Source organism: Juglans regia, chromosome 14 (assembly GCF_001411555.2).
Source record: "Juglans regia cultivar Chandler chromosome 14, Walnut 2.0, whole genome shotgun sequence".
Taxonomy (NCBI): Eukaryota; Viridiplantae; Streptophyta; class Magnoliopsida; order Fagales; family Juglandaceae; genus Juglans; species Juglans regia.
Window position 1 is genome coordinate 5,150,428 of NC_049914.1, and position 16,260 is coordinate 5,166,687.

At 36.4% G+C, this 16,260-nt stretch overlaps 2 protein-coding genes and 1 long non-coding RNA gene across 4 annotated transcripts; 1 reads left to right on the top strand and 2 right to left on the bottom strand.

Annotated features, from left to right (window-relative positions):
• Positions 1-360: 360 nt before the first annotated feature.
• Positions 361-2,390, top strand: LOC109003663 (UDP-glycosyltransferase 74F2-like). 2 transcript variants are annotated; one of them, XR_004798232.1, is made up of 3 exons: positions 361-1,120; positions 1,339-2,117; positions 2,368-2,390. XR_004798232.1 is itself a non-coding variant. In XM_018981900.2 (2 exons), exons 1-2 carry the CDS (start codon positions 476-478, stop codon positions 2,062-2,064), a joined length of 1,371 nt encoding a protein of 456 aa, XP_018837445.2. In that variant the 5' UTR covers positions 361-475; the 3' UTR covers positions 2,065-2,181. The 2 variants fall into 2 exon arrangements, 1 of the variants encoding a protein (XP_018837445.2); XM_018981900.2 differs by lacking the exon at positions 2,368-2,390 and having other exon boundaries at positions 1,339-2,181.
• A 3,042-nt stretch (positions 2,391-5,432) lies between these two features.
• Positions 5,433-7,495, bottom strand: LOC109003664. The gene is made up of 4 exons (XR_001998161.2): positions 7,289-7,495; positions 6,204-6,290; positions 5,662-5,883; positions 5,433-5,573 (listed from the first exon to the last, which is right to left on the bottom strand). It is a non-coding gene; the product is annotated as an uncharacterized LOC109003664 (long non-coding RNA).
• A 1,105-nt stretch (positions 7,496-8,600) lies between these two features.
• Positions 8,601-11,384, bottom strand: LOC109003662 (UDP-glycosyltransferase 74E1-like). The gene is made up of 2 exons (XM_018981898.2): positions 10,678-11,384; positions 8,601-10,188 (listed from the first exon to the last, which is right to left on the bottom strand). The coding sequence occupies exons 1-2, from the start codon at positions 11,326-11,328 to the stop codon at positions 9,466-9,468; spliced, it is 1,374 nt and encodes a 457-aa protein (XP_018837443.1). The 5' UTR covers positions 11,329-11,384; the 3' UTR covers positions 8,601-9,465.
• Between the last annotated feature and the right edge of the window lie 4,876 nt (positions 11,385-16,260).

A 16,260-nucleotide genomic window follows, 5' to 3' on the forward strand; every position in this document is an offset into this window, starting at 1 on the left:
ACCTCTTTTTCTCGAGAGAGAAAAGAGAGAAGAATTCTAGTATGTCTCTGGACACGGTTAATTTGTTTGAGGTGGGGATAGTGCTACTGGGACCGATAGTCCCAACCGATAGTTAACCGATGCAGTGTATTTTTAGAGATTTTTTTTTTTTCATTTTTTTTAAGTATTTTTTTTATATTTTTAAATACTTTTTTTTTTTTATAAAAAAATATGTAAATTAAAAAATATTTTTTTTCTCAATTACTAAATAAAAAAAAAAAATCATCGATCAAACATCAATAAACCATCGATTCAGTAAGCATTTTCCAAAAAATTGTTGATATAGAGCTCGCAACCACCGCAAAATTTCCTATAAAAATTGTGCACATCACGCGCATATTTATCACTAGCAAATAAACACCAACACACCCAGCGAGAGAGAGAGAGAGAGAGTGCATGTGAGATAGAGATTCCAAAGCCGGTCGTGGCTGCGAAAATGGAAACGAGTGTGTGCAGAGCTCATTGTTTAGTCTTAGCCTATCCAGCTCAAGGACACATTAATCCCTTGCTCGAATTCTCCAAGCGTTTGGAGCACAAAGGATCGGTAAAAGTTACACTTGTTACCACCCACTTCATCTCCAAGAACATGCATAAAGAAGCCAGCCCCATTGCACTCGAGACCATCTCTGACGGCTATGACGAAGGAGGGATAGCGCTGGCAGAGAACATCCAGTCCTATTTTGAGCGCTTTCGTCGAGTGGGGTCGCAGACTCTGACGCAGCTCCTCGAGAAACTTTCTAGCTCAGGCTGCCCTGTTAACTGTATTGTTTACGATGCTTTCTTGCCTTGGGCTCTAGACATAGCCAAAAAGTACGGGTTACTTGGGGCTGCGTTTTTCACTCAATCCTGTGCTGTTGATATTATATACCACCATGTCCACAATGGAGTGCTGAAACTCCCTCTCTCTGAGCCGGAAGTTTTGCTTCCTGGTTTGCCACCTCTTGAACCTCAGGACATGCCGTCCTTCATTTATAACTTGGGATCCTACCCAGCTTTCTTTGACATGGTTTTGGAACAATTCTCCAGTGTTCACAAAGCTGATTGGGTCCTCTGCAACACGTTTTATGAGCTGGAGGAAGGGGTAAGCATGTTAACTGGAGCTTGTGCACTATTTTTCCTGAACTCTAATTTGTTATGTTTTTCTTGCCTTTCAATGATGATCTCTTTTTTTCTTATTTCTTCTTTTCTCTTTTCTTGGGAGAGGAAAGGAATATAGAAGTTAAAATATATTGTTTATTATTTGGATCTGACAGATTTTTAGGCTTGCAATATTTGATCGGTTTCTAAATATCTTTGTAGGCGGTGGATTATTGGATGTCAAAGATAATGTCATTGAGGACAGTGGGGCCAACTATTCCATCAATGTTCTTAGACAAGCGGCTTGAAGGTAACGAAGACTATGGTTTCAGAATTTTCAAACCAAACACCGATTCTTGCCTGAAATGGCTAAATGATCGTCCAAAAGGGTCTGTTGTTTATGTTTCTTTCGGGAGTTTGATCGTTCTAGAAGCTGAGCAATTGCACGAACTAGCTTGTGGTTTGAGAATGAGCAACAACTATTTCTTGTGGGTGGTCAAGGCCTCAGAAGAGGCAAAGCTCCCCAAAAACTTTGTGGAGGAGACGTCGGAGAAGGCATTAGTGGTTGAATGGTGTCGTCAGTTGGAGGTCTTAGCACACGAGGCAGTGGGATGCTTTGTGACACACTGTGGGTGGAACTCAACGTTGGAGGCCCTGAGCTTGGGTGTTCCCATGGTGGCAATGCCACAACGGACAGACCAAAGCACGAATGCAAAGTATATTTCGGATTTTTGGAAGATGGGACTTAAAGCGCCAGTTGATGAGAAAGGGATAGTTAGGCGAGAAGCAGCAGAGCATTGCATAAGGGAAATAATGGAGGGGCAGAGAGGGAAAGAGATGAAGGAAAATGCCTTAAAATGGAGGAAATTAGCAAAAGAGGCAGCTGACAAAGATGGAAGTTCTGACAAAAACATTGAAGAATTTGTATCTAAATTGGTTTGCTCCTAAGTTGTTGTCAGTTCGGACCTGTCGAATCAGATGTGTAATGATTTATCTTGTTGATAATTAAAGGACGCCTCTACAGCCCCCGCTGGCTGTCCCGCTCCCGGTCCCGCTAATGCAAAATGTAGTGTTCTTTTATTTTATTTTTTTATATATATATTTTTTTAATACTATAAAATATTTTTTAAAAAATTAAAAAAATTATAATATCATTAAAAAATACTTACTTAATCATTAAGTAAAAAAAAATATATATTAAAAAAATTAAAAAAAATATAGCTTTCAAGAGTGGTGAGAGTAGCATTATTCATAATTAAATGGCTCAAAACCTGTCTTTAGCTTTCGTGTTCAAGTTATAACATTCCACTTTTCCATCAGCTGACAATGCATCAAAACTGTAAAGCTTTAGATGATTACGAGGGATGTAAATGTAATGACGTGTGGACCCCCAAATGCTTTCACAATATGCCTGTAATGTTAAATTCTGAAGAATCAATACATTTCCAAATGAAATAATTACTTATGGTCAGTACATAAAATTAATTAATGAAAGCCGAATCAACCCAATTCATGTTCGGTTTTGGACTGATAAAGCATTTTGGCACTAGATTTAGAGATTATATATAATCCATCATTTTGTCACACAATTAATTTCACACACAAATCCCAAAACAATAAAAATGGAAAATAGACCCTCAACAGATATTTAAAAAAAAAAAATCCATTACAGGCATTGCAATATCTTCCCCCACAGCAAATTGGAGGGGTGGAGATCATTCGCCTTAGCTCGCATAAGGGAATAATCTTCTTCATCGGGAATGAGAATGCAAAAAAATATACAAACTCTCGTGATGGAGATACCATAAATGTTATCAAATAATGGATCTCAAAGTTTTGCTACAAGAAGCTATTTGGCTGTATTTCGTCTGTCGTCTCTAGCTGCATTCCATCATCTCTAGTTGCATCTGTGAATATAATAACTGACAAAGTAAGATCCACATAAAAAATATACAAATACAATAAATGAATGAAAGTGGTAATTGTAACATTTATGGTGTCTCCATCACGAGAGTTTGTACATTTTCTTGCATCTTCATTCTCGATGGACCGAGTCGATTTTCACTACTTTTCAATAGTTCAGTGTCAAATCCATGCCTCTGGTAACATAAAAAATAATTAGAGTTCACAAGTAAGTAGAAATATAATATATTATCAAATACTCAAATATGAACATCAGGTAATAATGACAATAACTTGCATTCCATGCTCTCACTAGTCTGTTTTTTCCTTTAATTTTTTTTTCCTAGCCTTAGTTTTTATTTTCTTCAATTGTTTCTCCATCGTTGACATCCTCATCTAACACATGGGTCTTCCCTTATCTCTGACAACATGGAGATTTAGCACCTTTTTATAACTTCTTTCCTTGGTTGCATTTATAGTACTTACTCCAACATTGGAATCTATGATGTAGGGCTTCGAGGTGCGGTATACTTCATTTATTGCATACAACTTTGATACCATTTCCTCAGTATGCCCATCATATGACCCTGCATTTGTTATTATCTTGTAACAAATTTTCAATAGATGTTTATACCTAACAGTTTCGAGCCTCTAATCAGCAACGTCATAACTGCTCGAAATAATAGTATACTTGCATTTTATGTCATTTCTCCACCAGTCCAATATGTAATTTTATGGCAACCCACGAACTTTCCTAGCTGAAAAGATGGCAATAATATGTCTATATATTATCCCTTGCATCTTAAACAACCTACAAATACACTTCGCCTCACACTTTACCTCATTAAAGTAAATAATATGAGTAACCTCCTTGATGAAATCTTTAGCCTTAACTTCATATCATCGACCGAGTAAGTTGCGATTACTCCATCTATTTTCTCGAAACGACCATGACAATATATCATTCCCATTATCTCTTGTTGAACCTCCCTAAATTTTACATTTGTGTACACCTCTTGAAACTTCTTTTCAAGTACCAAGTGTGATATGCAAGGAATGATGAAGTTAAATTAATGAAAGTTTGCTTGGTTTTCGTTCTCAATTTTTTTCTTCAATGCATTATCGAACCGATCAACTAACTCTTTAAGGCTTTTCTTGGCATGCATATAGTCGTCAAAGAAAGCATTCACACTCTCACTACGTTGAGTTGTACTCATTCCAGCTCAAAACGAGTTATTTAAATATACTGATACCCAAAACTCTCTCTCCGCATATAAGCTTTACAACCATGCATTTTCATGCAAGTTGAACATATCCTTGAGGGTGTTCCGAGAATTTTCAAACTCCTTGATTGTAAAGGAGTCATAGACACAATATAACAACTTACTTTTCAGGCCACATTTGTATTGACTATGAGAACTAAGCTTTTCAGGGACCTTTCGTAATATGTGCCACAAGTAATATCTATGTCGCATGTTGGGAAAGACAATGGAGATCGCATTTTTCATTGCGCGATCTTGATATGTAATAATAGTATTCGACACTTTTCCATCCATGTAATCAAACAAAGTTTTAAATAACCATACAAATGATTTTGTATCCTCACTTGAAATAAAATCTGCACCCAAAAGGATTGACTGTTCATGGTGGTTTACACCCACGAAAAGTGCAAATGGCATTTCATACATATTTGTTAGGTATGTGGCATTGAATGTTACCACATCTCCAAAGTAGTTGTAGGCCCCTTTACTACGGACGTCTGCCCAAAACATATTTTTCATCCTATCATCATCATATAATTTCATGAGGTTGAAAAATAATCATTATTGTATTGCATTTTTCTAAAATATTCAAACAACACTTGAGTACCACCTTTACCAAGGCGCAGGTGTCATGCCTTATCAATATAGTTATGACAATTTTTTTCTCCAAATGTTATGTTCTCAAACCCACTCACCTCAGTCACAAGAACATGAAAACTGTTATTCATCTGTATGACAACCTGATCATTTGTATCCAACACCCTCCTAACAGACTCATTAACTTGTTTATTGCATCTAAAGAACCTGAATTTTTTTAGGATTGAGCACATGATTGTGTGTGTTAAAGACCGATGTGACACACAACTTCTCATCCTTTAACATCACATTTATCCTTGCCTTGCAGCCTGTCTTGTTTATTGGCCGAGGCTTGGAGAAGTGTGACATCCTATTCTGTGCCTTGCCACCACGAACACATCCCTGAGTGACATATTTGGCAGTCCTATCTTTCTCTCTTTTACTCCTTTGTGTCATTACCTCAAAACCACATCATTTTTCTTAATGTTTATGGTAAGTCATTAGCTCATTCTCCGATTCAAAGTGCATCCCTGGTTTTGGTTCCTTAGTGGTATCACCCCCATCAGTACGCTCCATATGAACTGACCTGAAACTGCCAGCCTCTTTGGTATCAAGCATATTACCCAAAGAGGTAGTAGACTGTGCTTCAACTTCTATTGAGTCTAATGTGGTCTCACTAATTTATTCAACAGAATTACTTTGCTGCACTTTATTTTCCTGCAAATTAAGAGAAAAAAGTATTATATGACAATATATGTTCTAGATAATGTAAAAGACACATAATGTGAAAAATCCAACACATCACCTCGTTGTCACATGCATATGGGTTGACAGAAGTCGGATGAACAAATGCTGGTAAAGCCGAACAAGACCTAGCAGCGACACTAATGTTGGTTTGTACACTAGAACTAGTAGCTACACAAGAGCTGACAGTGGAAGTTGAAGGATATCCCATCATTGGTATGGCGGAACTACTTAGGGCAGTAGTACTTCATGTGGCAGCGGAAGTAGAGCTCGATGGGTGTTGCTACAGTTTTTCAAAAAATTCAAAAATAAATAATTAGACCAAATATTCAAGTTCATAAAATTAAAGCACATGAACTACTTTATCATCCAACGATCATTTGGTTGCTCCATGGATATGGGTTGGCACTTGGAGGAGGCACAAAAAGTGGTAATTACACATGAGACATTGGACCGTAGTAATACGACATGTAGTTTGAAAAGTTTGGATAAAGTGGTCTTGATATGTCCTAACATATAGAAACATAATGTTAATCAACCCAAGTGGGCAATGACTATAAATAAAATAAACACACACCAACTATTGAAAGAGATGTATAATACCTGGGTTGATGGATTAGTGATATGAGGTGTTATGCGGGATGCGTCTTCTTTCTCTTTCCCCATTTACACAATTCCAAATAGAACTACCTGAACAATGAAATCAAGTGGGTAGGTTATCAAGAATGAAAATAAGATGCATGCACACATGAGTAAAGATTCATGCATGAATTTTAGAATAAAGAACTGCTCAATGTAATTAATTGCATGCATCAAGCCTACCAATACTTTTTGTATCAAGCCTACCAAAACAACATCTGTGCTTCAAAAAAATGAACTAATGATTCGGTGGAACTCATTAACAAGTTCAGTTTCTCAAATTAACTACAATTTGTTAGAGTGCTTTCAGTTTCTTAAATTAATTTCCTCAAACCAAATGAGATCCATTTTCAAAAGTCATTATTTCTTTATGAATCACCTAAAAAGTTGTTTATAATATTGAGAAGATCATATCGTCCTTAAGATGTTTCCAAAGGAAAATCTAAGGCAAGATTGATTCCAACAGCCGGAATTCGACGCACTAAGAAAATGATTGGGATTGGAAACTAAAGTTTGAGGTTTAGCAAGATTTTCAATCAAGCTCCATGCTTAGTATCCAATTTCATGCTTAGAGACAATTTGGCAGCAAATTCTACCTCGACTTTAAGATTTTATGCCAAGGGAACCTAAAGCAAATTTACCAAGACCTTTCTCAGATGGATGAGCTGAAGATTGTAACAGAGCAGAAACCGAAGATTGTATCATGAATCTTTCCATCTTCTTGACTTTCCTTTTCATCTTCCTCCGTGAAAATCCCCACCCATATGGGTCATGATACTCGTTGTACTAACTATCTCGACCTTAAGATTTTATGCCAAAATTTATAACCAAAACAGGACACTTGAAAAGCTATATTCTCATCCCATTTCACAAAATTGGACAAATTATATATGTATAATATTATGCCACCCAACTCAGAACAAATGGAACCAAAATTTCATTTTGCCTTCCAGAAAATTTCACAAATATTATGATAGCACATTCAATTATTCTACAGTCCCAAAGTCATCGAAAAGATAAACAAAAGAAGAAGCTTCTAAGCCTCTTACTAGGTTCGACACCGAAATGTGGGTAGCAGCCAAGGATGGCGTGGGTTGCTACAACTAATCAACAACGACAGACTCTAGACGGAGAACTCTACGATGGCGAGGAAGAAAACTGAGAAGTATTTAAGAGATCTGATAGAGAGGAAGAGATCTGACGCTGCGTTTTCTTCTTCTTTGGATGAAGCTCGAATGAACGGAATGAAATGGTGTCTTTTGCATCTGCATTTTCTCCTTCTTCCAAGTTTGAATGAACAAAGCTTATTTTTGCTCGGTTGCTTTTTCCTCTTTCTTTTCTTCTTTTTTTTTTTTAATTTAATTGCTGATGTGGCAAAATGCCACGACAACGGGGTTCGTGGGTAGGCACAAACTTGTGCTTATCTGTAGCAGTATTATTCCATTTTTCCCACTATGAATTGGTTAAATCAAGTTGGGATTTTTGGGTCGGGTTGACGAGCTAAATGTCCAATTCCAATACTACCGATGAAGGTCCCTCCTTTAATCTCGACGACGATAGGACTAGACAACAATGACAAAAAGATTCTCCTATTCATAGAGTTCCGTCGCTTTCTCTTGCTTATCGAGTGCCCGGTCTTACGCTTGCTCTCTTCTGTCATGCATCATGGTTGTGTGAGTTATCCCATTGTGAATTGAAAAATGCTAGGGAGTCCGTTTTGGGCTTCTTTTTATTTTGCTCGATTGGATTTTTTATTTTTATTTTTTGATTTAGTGATTAAGAAAATATTGTTTAATAATATTGTGAATTTTTTTCTTTTTTAAAAAATATTTTCACTAAGTAAAAAAAAAAAAAAAAAATCCAATCGGGCACAAAAAAAGGGCATCTCTCTTGTGAATTAACTGTTAAGGATATTGTCGAAAATCCCTACGTACCTGCAGAAGATAATCCCTATGAAAAAAGGGTGCGGCTACTCTGCCGCCTCAATTTGACCGCTGGGCATACCGCCCAGCGTAAAAACTTTTTTTTTTTTTTTTTTCAATTTCTTCTCACATTTTTTTAATATATTTAAATACATTTAAAAAATAAAAAAAATACACCAATACATTCAAAATCACTTCCTTAATCACTAAGTTAAAAAAAAAAAAAAAAGAAAAGAAAATTGACCAGCGGTCAAATAGAGGTGTCAAATAAAATGGGTATAGTAGTATTTTCTATGAAAAAAAGGGCATCTCTTTTTCATGATGCGCCTTATGACCAATGCTGGAGATTCGTTTACGGAGTTGTCAGGATGAGTTGCTGTCCCTTGGCGGGATGAGTGGAAGAGAAGAAGCCGTGAAATTGTGCGAGAGGTGGCCCAAGTCCATCCAAAGGATTTTTATTTTTTTGAAAGAGAAATCTACAGGTCTGGACCAAACCAAACGTTGCCTAATGTTTCTGCACGCAATTATTTATGTCGTGGATTCTGGACGTTGGAATTCAATCCACCCATAAATGAATAGGTACAAGATAGAAATTCAAAGGTGATTTTTATCACTCTCATTCTTGTACAAGGATAGTGAATGCGATTCCACATTGAGAAAGGAGATGTACATAATGGAATCACAAAAATAATGGTCCTGTTTGATGCATAACGCCAAAAGTGATGCGTTGCTATCAAAAGTGGTTGGGATGGACCTCCAAATCCACTTACCATTGATTCCTTTTGTGACTCACTCACTCACTCACAGTGATGGGACTTCGGGGAGCCACTTTTAGGATGATTGCTACTGCCTCCAAGTCAGCTCCACGCAAGGCTCTAGAGTAGCTTCTCTGTAATTCTGTTTTCACCTTTTTTGTGAATTGTATAAAGGAGTCTTTTCTGTTGTAACGATCCCTAGCTGGGTCTAGAAGCACTAAAGCACACCACCTGCTTGTTGGTGTGCCCAACCTGGTGCAGCGCTCATTTGTTCTTTAAATAGGCCTCTGTATTCAGGATATTTCTTAAGACCAATGAATATACAGGTCTACTTTCAGTCTCCAAAGGACAAACTAAAAGCTCGATGCAATTTTCTTCTTTAATTTGTCCAAATATCAGCTGATGGAAGCTTGTCAACCAACAAACAGGCGTGCATCAAAGTGGAATATATAATTTGAACACGACAACAGCTAAAGACAGGTTTTGAGCAATTATGTAATCAACAAAAACATTACATTCCTGTTTAGACTGGTCCGAACAGACCGCAACTTAGGACCGAACCAATATAGCTACAAATTCTTCAATGTTTTTGTCAGAACTTCCACCTATGTCAACAGCCTCTTTTGCTAATTTCCTCCATTTGAAGGCATTTTTCTTTATCTCTTTCCCTCTCTCCCCCTCCATTATTTCCCTTATGCAATGCTCTGCTGCTTCTCGCCTAACTAAACCTTTCTCATCAACCGGAGCTTTAAGTCCCATCTTCCAAAAATCCATAATAAACTTTGCATTCGTGCTTTGGTCTGTCCATTGTGGCATTGCCACCATTGGAACACCTAAGCTCAGGGCCTCCAACGTAGAGTTCCACCCACAGTGTGTCACAAAGCATCCCACTGCCTCGTGTTCTAAGACCTCTAACTGAGGACACCAGTGAACCACAAATCCCTTCTCCGACGTCTCCTCCACAAAGTTTTTGGGGAGCTTTGCCTCTTCTGAGGCCCTGACCACCCACAAGAAATAGCTGTTGCTCATCCTCAAACCCCAAGCTAGTTCTTGCATTTGCTCAGCTTCAAGAGCGGCCAAACTCCCGAAAGAAACATAAACAACCGACCCTTTTGGACGATCATTTAGCCATTTCAGGCAAGCATCGGTGTTTGGTTTGAAGATGCTGAAACCATAGTCTTTGTCATCTTCAAGCCGCTTGTCTAAGAACATAGATGGAATAGTTGGTCCCACAGTCCTCATTGGCCATATCTTGGACATCCAATCCACAGCCTGCGTAGAAATTAGCCATATTTCGCAATCAACAGGTGTTCTTAAAATTTTTCTAACTTTGCTTACAACTTCATTCTCAAACAGTCACTCAATCATAACAACTCTTCTGTTTCAAATTTTAAACCTTTTATTTAATTATTAATCAAATATAAAAATCAATACAATTTTTACAAATTCTAAAATAAAAATAATATAAAACAATTATATTTAAATAATTTTTTAATTTTATCAATCAACTCTCACAAGCTCCAATACAACATTTATTTTTATTCACAAACTTTGATACAATGTAAGTTACTTTTATTCAAACAAATTTTGAAAATATTTTTTAAATCCACACATAGCCCAAGTAAACGATCAACAGTTGTAAGCCTAAAAATAATCTCAAATCCAAATGAAACAAGATCATTAAAAGAAGGAAAACAAAAACAACAGTTCACGGACTGATGATTTATAAGCCCCGCCCAGTTAATTAACATGCTTAATTACCTCTTGCTCCAGCTCATAAATGGTGTTGCAAAGGATCGAGTCAGCTTTCTCAACATTTGAAAATTGCCCCACAAACATCTCCAAGCAACCTGGGTACGATCCTAATTTATAAATGAAGGACGGCAGGTCCTGAGGTTCAAGAGGTGGCAAACCAGGAAGCTGCAAAATTTCTGGCTCTGAAAGAGGGAGTTTCAGCTCTCCTTTGTGAACATGGTAGTATGTAATATCAACGGCACAAGATTGAGTGAAAAACGCAGCCCCGAATAACCCAAATTTTTTGGCTACGTCTAGAGCCCAAGGCAAGAAAGCATCATAAACGATACAGTCAACCGGGCAGCCTGAGATAGAAAGTTTCTCGAGGAGCTCGGTCAGGGTTTGCGAACCGACTTGCGAAAAGCGCTCCAAATAAACCTGGACGTTCTCGGCTCGCGCTATCCCTCCTTCGTCATAGCCATCGGAGATGGTCTCGAGCGCAATGGAGCTTACTTCTTTTTGTATGTCCTTGGAGATGAAGTAGGTGGTAACCAGTGTAACTTCTACTCCTCTGTGCTTCAAACGCTTGGAGAATTCCACCATAGGATTAATGTGTCCTTGAGTTGGATAGGCTAAGATTAAACAATGAGCTCTACAGGCACTCGACTCCTCCTCCATTTTTGGACACAAAATTTGAGGGTTTGCAATAATTATATGTAGGAATCTTGGATCGAGACAAAGTATAGCTCAAAAGATTAATGATTTATATACAATACATTGTATAATATATTATATAATAATATTATAAAATGAAGATATTTTTATAAAATATTTTATAAAAATATTCATAATTTTAGGGCCGGCTCAATGGTAAGGCAATTTAGGCCGTTGCCTAAGGCCCCAATCTTATATAAGGCCCCTAAAAATAAAAATGTGATTTTTTTTAAAAAAAATTTTTGAAAAAAATTAAAAATTAAAAACTATTTCATTAAATAAAATTTTAAATAATTTTTATAGTTTTTAATATGTGCAAGACCCTATAATACTAAATTTAATATTTAATACAATGATTTTTTTAATAAGCAATACAATAAGTTATTTATATTTTAAATAATGTTTTTAAGATCTTGCTAAATTGAGGCACAAAATTTTTATTGAGGCCCCATTTTAAGATGTTGTTATAAATATAAATTCACAAAAACTGTATTTAAAGATTTTAAATAAAATCTCATTTTATTGAAAATTTTAAAAATATTCCACATAATAATTTATATTTTATTATATTATAATTACGAATGACACGCTTAAATTTTGCCTTAGGCCTCAACTTGTATCGAGCCGCCCCTGCATAATTTAAAATATAATTGTGTAAAGTATTGTAAGAAATATTATATAAATCATTTTTCATAAAAAAAAAAAAAAGATAATGCTATGGATCTCACGCTTTATACAGATAATTGACCAATTAGCAGCATGTGATAGTTTAAAATATTAAAAAAAAATAGAAAAAGAAAAAGAAAGAAAGAGGGAAAACTCATTTTAAATTTTAATACTCCATTCCAGCGTCCCTCCATCTCGCTCCCTCCATCTTGTACAGAATCAATGAGTTCGTCCGACGCCATCCTTTCATCTGCACAGTAGAGATCCTTTTTCCGGCAAAGACCTTCGTTCCTAACCTGCTCCCCTTCTGCCTCCCTCGCTCCCACACGAATCCGAGCTGTATGTTTTGTTTTCTTCCATTTTTTGCTTACATTCAGACCAGTCATTACTTGATATTGTTGTGGTCTGTCTTTGATGTTAAAATAATGAAATATTTTAGTAGCTACTTTTCTGAATGTTAAGGTTATCCTATTGCAGTCCACCTATTTGTGATAATGAACCTAAGGGTTGGTTGAAAAAAAATCAAATTATTGAAAAGTTTCATGTCCAAAAAATTCTTGGAAAAACTCCATCGGGTGCCTATAGGTGATAGTGCATTGAGTTGATTTTGTCCATCCACGAGTTAGGTTGCATCTCTAGATTGAACTGAGCATACCATCTCATCTATACTGTTTATCCATGGCTTAGGTTGCATATTTCTAAATTGAAAAAGTCGATATACAACACAAATCATGTTGTTTTCCCTTATGTTGCATTTCTATACTTTGACTTTGTTTTGAAGTCGGTTGGATCTTTTTATATTTATTCGAATGTTGGACTTGCAATGGATTCTAACATAAATCTCTCGGAGAATGAATATGATGAAGTAGGAGTTGCTAATGAGCAATTCCTCGATGAAACTAGTGAAGAACCTAAGGTCGGAGTGACATTCTCATCTGAAGATGAAGTTCGGTCTTACTATATGAAGTATGCCAAGCACAAGGGATTTGGAGTGCGTAGAAGGAATTTTAAACAAGGAGAAGATGAGAATGTCATATGGTTTACCTTGGTATGTGCGTGTCAAGACACATCAAATAGTAAGGCTGACAATGTTCTCATGCCAAGACAAATAGAGAAGTTAGGGTATATGGCTAGGATTAATACAACTTTGAATGATGAAGGCGGATATACCCTGACTAGCATAAACTTGGAGCGCACACACATTTATAGTCCAGGAAAGGCAAGACATTTTAAATGCTTTAAGAAGATTTATGCTCGTGTGGCTAAGAGGCTTAAAATAAATGACGAGGCAGGAATATGAATGACAAAAAAATTCAAGTCTCTACTTGTTGAAGTGGGTGGTTACGAGAATGTGTCATTTGGGGAGAAGGAGTGTCGAAACTATATTGACAAAGCGTGAAAACTTCAACTCTGGGTTGGAGGTGCTGAAGCTCTACGTAAATACTTTTGGCAAATGCAAAAAAAAAAAAAAATTGAACGATGACTTGAGTTTAAAGAATGTGTTTTGGGCAGACGCCCGAAGTAGATATGCGTATTAATCATTCAGGGATGTCATTACATTCGACACAACATACCTGACTAATGCCTATAAGATGCCTTTTGCACCATTTGTAGGTGTGAACCATTATGGTCAGTCAATCTTATTCGGGTGTGGATTGATATTCAATGAGGACACACATACGTTTGAGTGATTGTTTGAGTCATGGTTAAAGTGTATGAATGACTAACCACCAAATGCAATCATTACAGACCAAGACAAGGCAATGCAACTTGCAATTGCGAGGGTGTTTCCAACATTTAGGCATCGATTCCGCTTGTGGCATATCATGAAAAAACTTCATGAGAAGTTTGGATCACATTCTCAATATGAGGAGATCAAAAGTACTCTATAGAAATGTGTGTGTGACTCTTTAAGCGGGCAAGAGTTCGAAGAACGTTGGTGCAATTTCCTTGATACTTATGACCTTCATGAGAATGCATGGTTGGAATCACTACATAGGGATAGGTGTTTTTGGGTGCTAGTCTATGTTAGAGACATATTTTGGGCTGGAATGTTAACCATACAACGGAGTGAAGGCATGAATGCATTTTTTGACGATTATGTTAACTCCAAGACCACTCTAAAATAATTTGTTGATCAATATGATTCAGCCCTTATGAGGAAGGTAAAGAATGAAGCCATTGCTAATTTCAATTCATTTAACACAGATATTCCTTGCATTTGTTAATATCCTGTTGAAAAATAGTTTAAAAAAGCATACACACTTGCCAAATTCTAGGAGATACAAGACGAATTGCGAGAATTTCTATATTTGACTACCTCTTTTCTTGGATGTGAGGGTGCAAAATATACGTACGTAGTTGCCGATGAGATTCAAGTGAGTGATGAATTATTAAAACGTGAAAACTACATTATTTCCTTTGATGAACATACTTTGGAGGTTAAATGCAATTGTAAATTTTTTGAGTTTAGGGGTATATTATGCAAAATGCTCTTCGTATCCTGATTCAGTTAGGCAAGAGAGAAATACCACCACAATACATTTGGGATAGGTGGAGGAAGGATATAAAGCAAAAATACACATTTGTCAAGAGTAGTTATGAGGTAAGTAGCAACCCGAGGGACAAAGTTACGATAAGATCTAAAATTCATTTTATGAACTGTGTTCAATTGCTACAAAAACCAAGAGCAACTGTTTGAAATTGATCAGTCAAATAGAGCAATGGAAGCAAGAGCATCTTGAAGAGGATTCAAGATGTGCTAGCAGAAGCAATGTTCCAGCTACATCCATGGAGGCACAACAAGTAGAGTTTTGTTCGGATTAAAGGAAGAGCGCTGTCAAAGAGAAAAGTGCACCCAGTTAAAAAGGCTCTTAAGAAACATAGTACGAAAAGGAGATTGCACTGTGGCGAAGCTGAGGTTCCTTTCTTAATAATTTAAAAAAATTTAGTTCCATTAAACACATCGATTCTTTTGTCAATTTAATGATACATTTTTATATTTATTGTCCTGCACAGCATAGTAGTAACTTATCAATAGAAGTTAGAGTAGATGAATGCAATGTCAACGACACACTACATGAGGCTGCTCAAACCTAGGATACTTCCCCTTGTTTATTGTTGTTTAATGTATGTATATAACTAGACAAAAAATGAAAATCATGACAAGTATGATCTAAATGGCGACTGGATGAACAAACTCAACTTTGGATACATGCGCCTGATTATTTTTCTACTCCTTCGACTGCTCCTCCATCACAGGTAATGTAGTGGATAGCCTTGTTATAATTTCACTCAACTTAGTTTTTTTTTAATAAATATGTACAATATTTTGGTTCTTTCTAGGTTTTTTTATTTACCATTGAAAAAATCAAGTTGGGTCTTACTACGTCTATTGATGCCTACAATATACACATGGTCAGGTTTGGACAAATAACTAAGTTAATATGGGTATAAGACCGACTACTCCTTCACTACAGGTAATGTGGTGGCTTGCCTTGTTATGATTTCACTAAACTTGTCATTTTCTAACCAGCCAACTTATGGTTTAACATCTTTTAAATAATAGTGGTGGTTTTTTTATGGTCTTAATTTATTTTGGCTTATTACTATGTTTTATTCCTTTAGGTGAAACCTTCTCAAATGCATCTCTCGGACCAGGGTGATGAATTACACCCTTATAGATGGTGGCATCTATGATGATTTACACCTTTTGGTGTGGAAGTTTTAGTAGTTGAAATTGATGATAGGCACAACTGATTGTGTTTTAGTAGTTGAAATTGAGGCAGAACTGATTGTGTTTTGTTAAAAGTGTTTGTACATAATTTTGTTAAAGAGCAAAAAGAACCAAACACGAAGTAAGGAGTTTATTGTGAATGTTTTCTTCTCAAGACAGTATAGGAAATGAAATACATGTTGAACATTGGAATGTATTTTTGCAAGTTGGTTCTTTTATGTATTGGATGATTTTTTTCAGTGCATGCACCTGTTTGCAGAAAGAACTTGATTGTCATAAGAAAAACACCGCCACTATAGGGACTATCATTTGGACCAATTATAGTTGCTTGCCAATGAAGCATGTGCTTAGCTCAAAGAGTTGGCATGTTGAGAATCTGGGGTTGTACACTACAAATTGTTTCAAAATCCATCAAAAGGAAAATGGAAGCAATATTTTGTCCACAATGAAAATTTTGTATTATTCATTTCCAGGATAACTTTTTGACAAGTAAG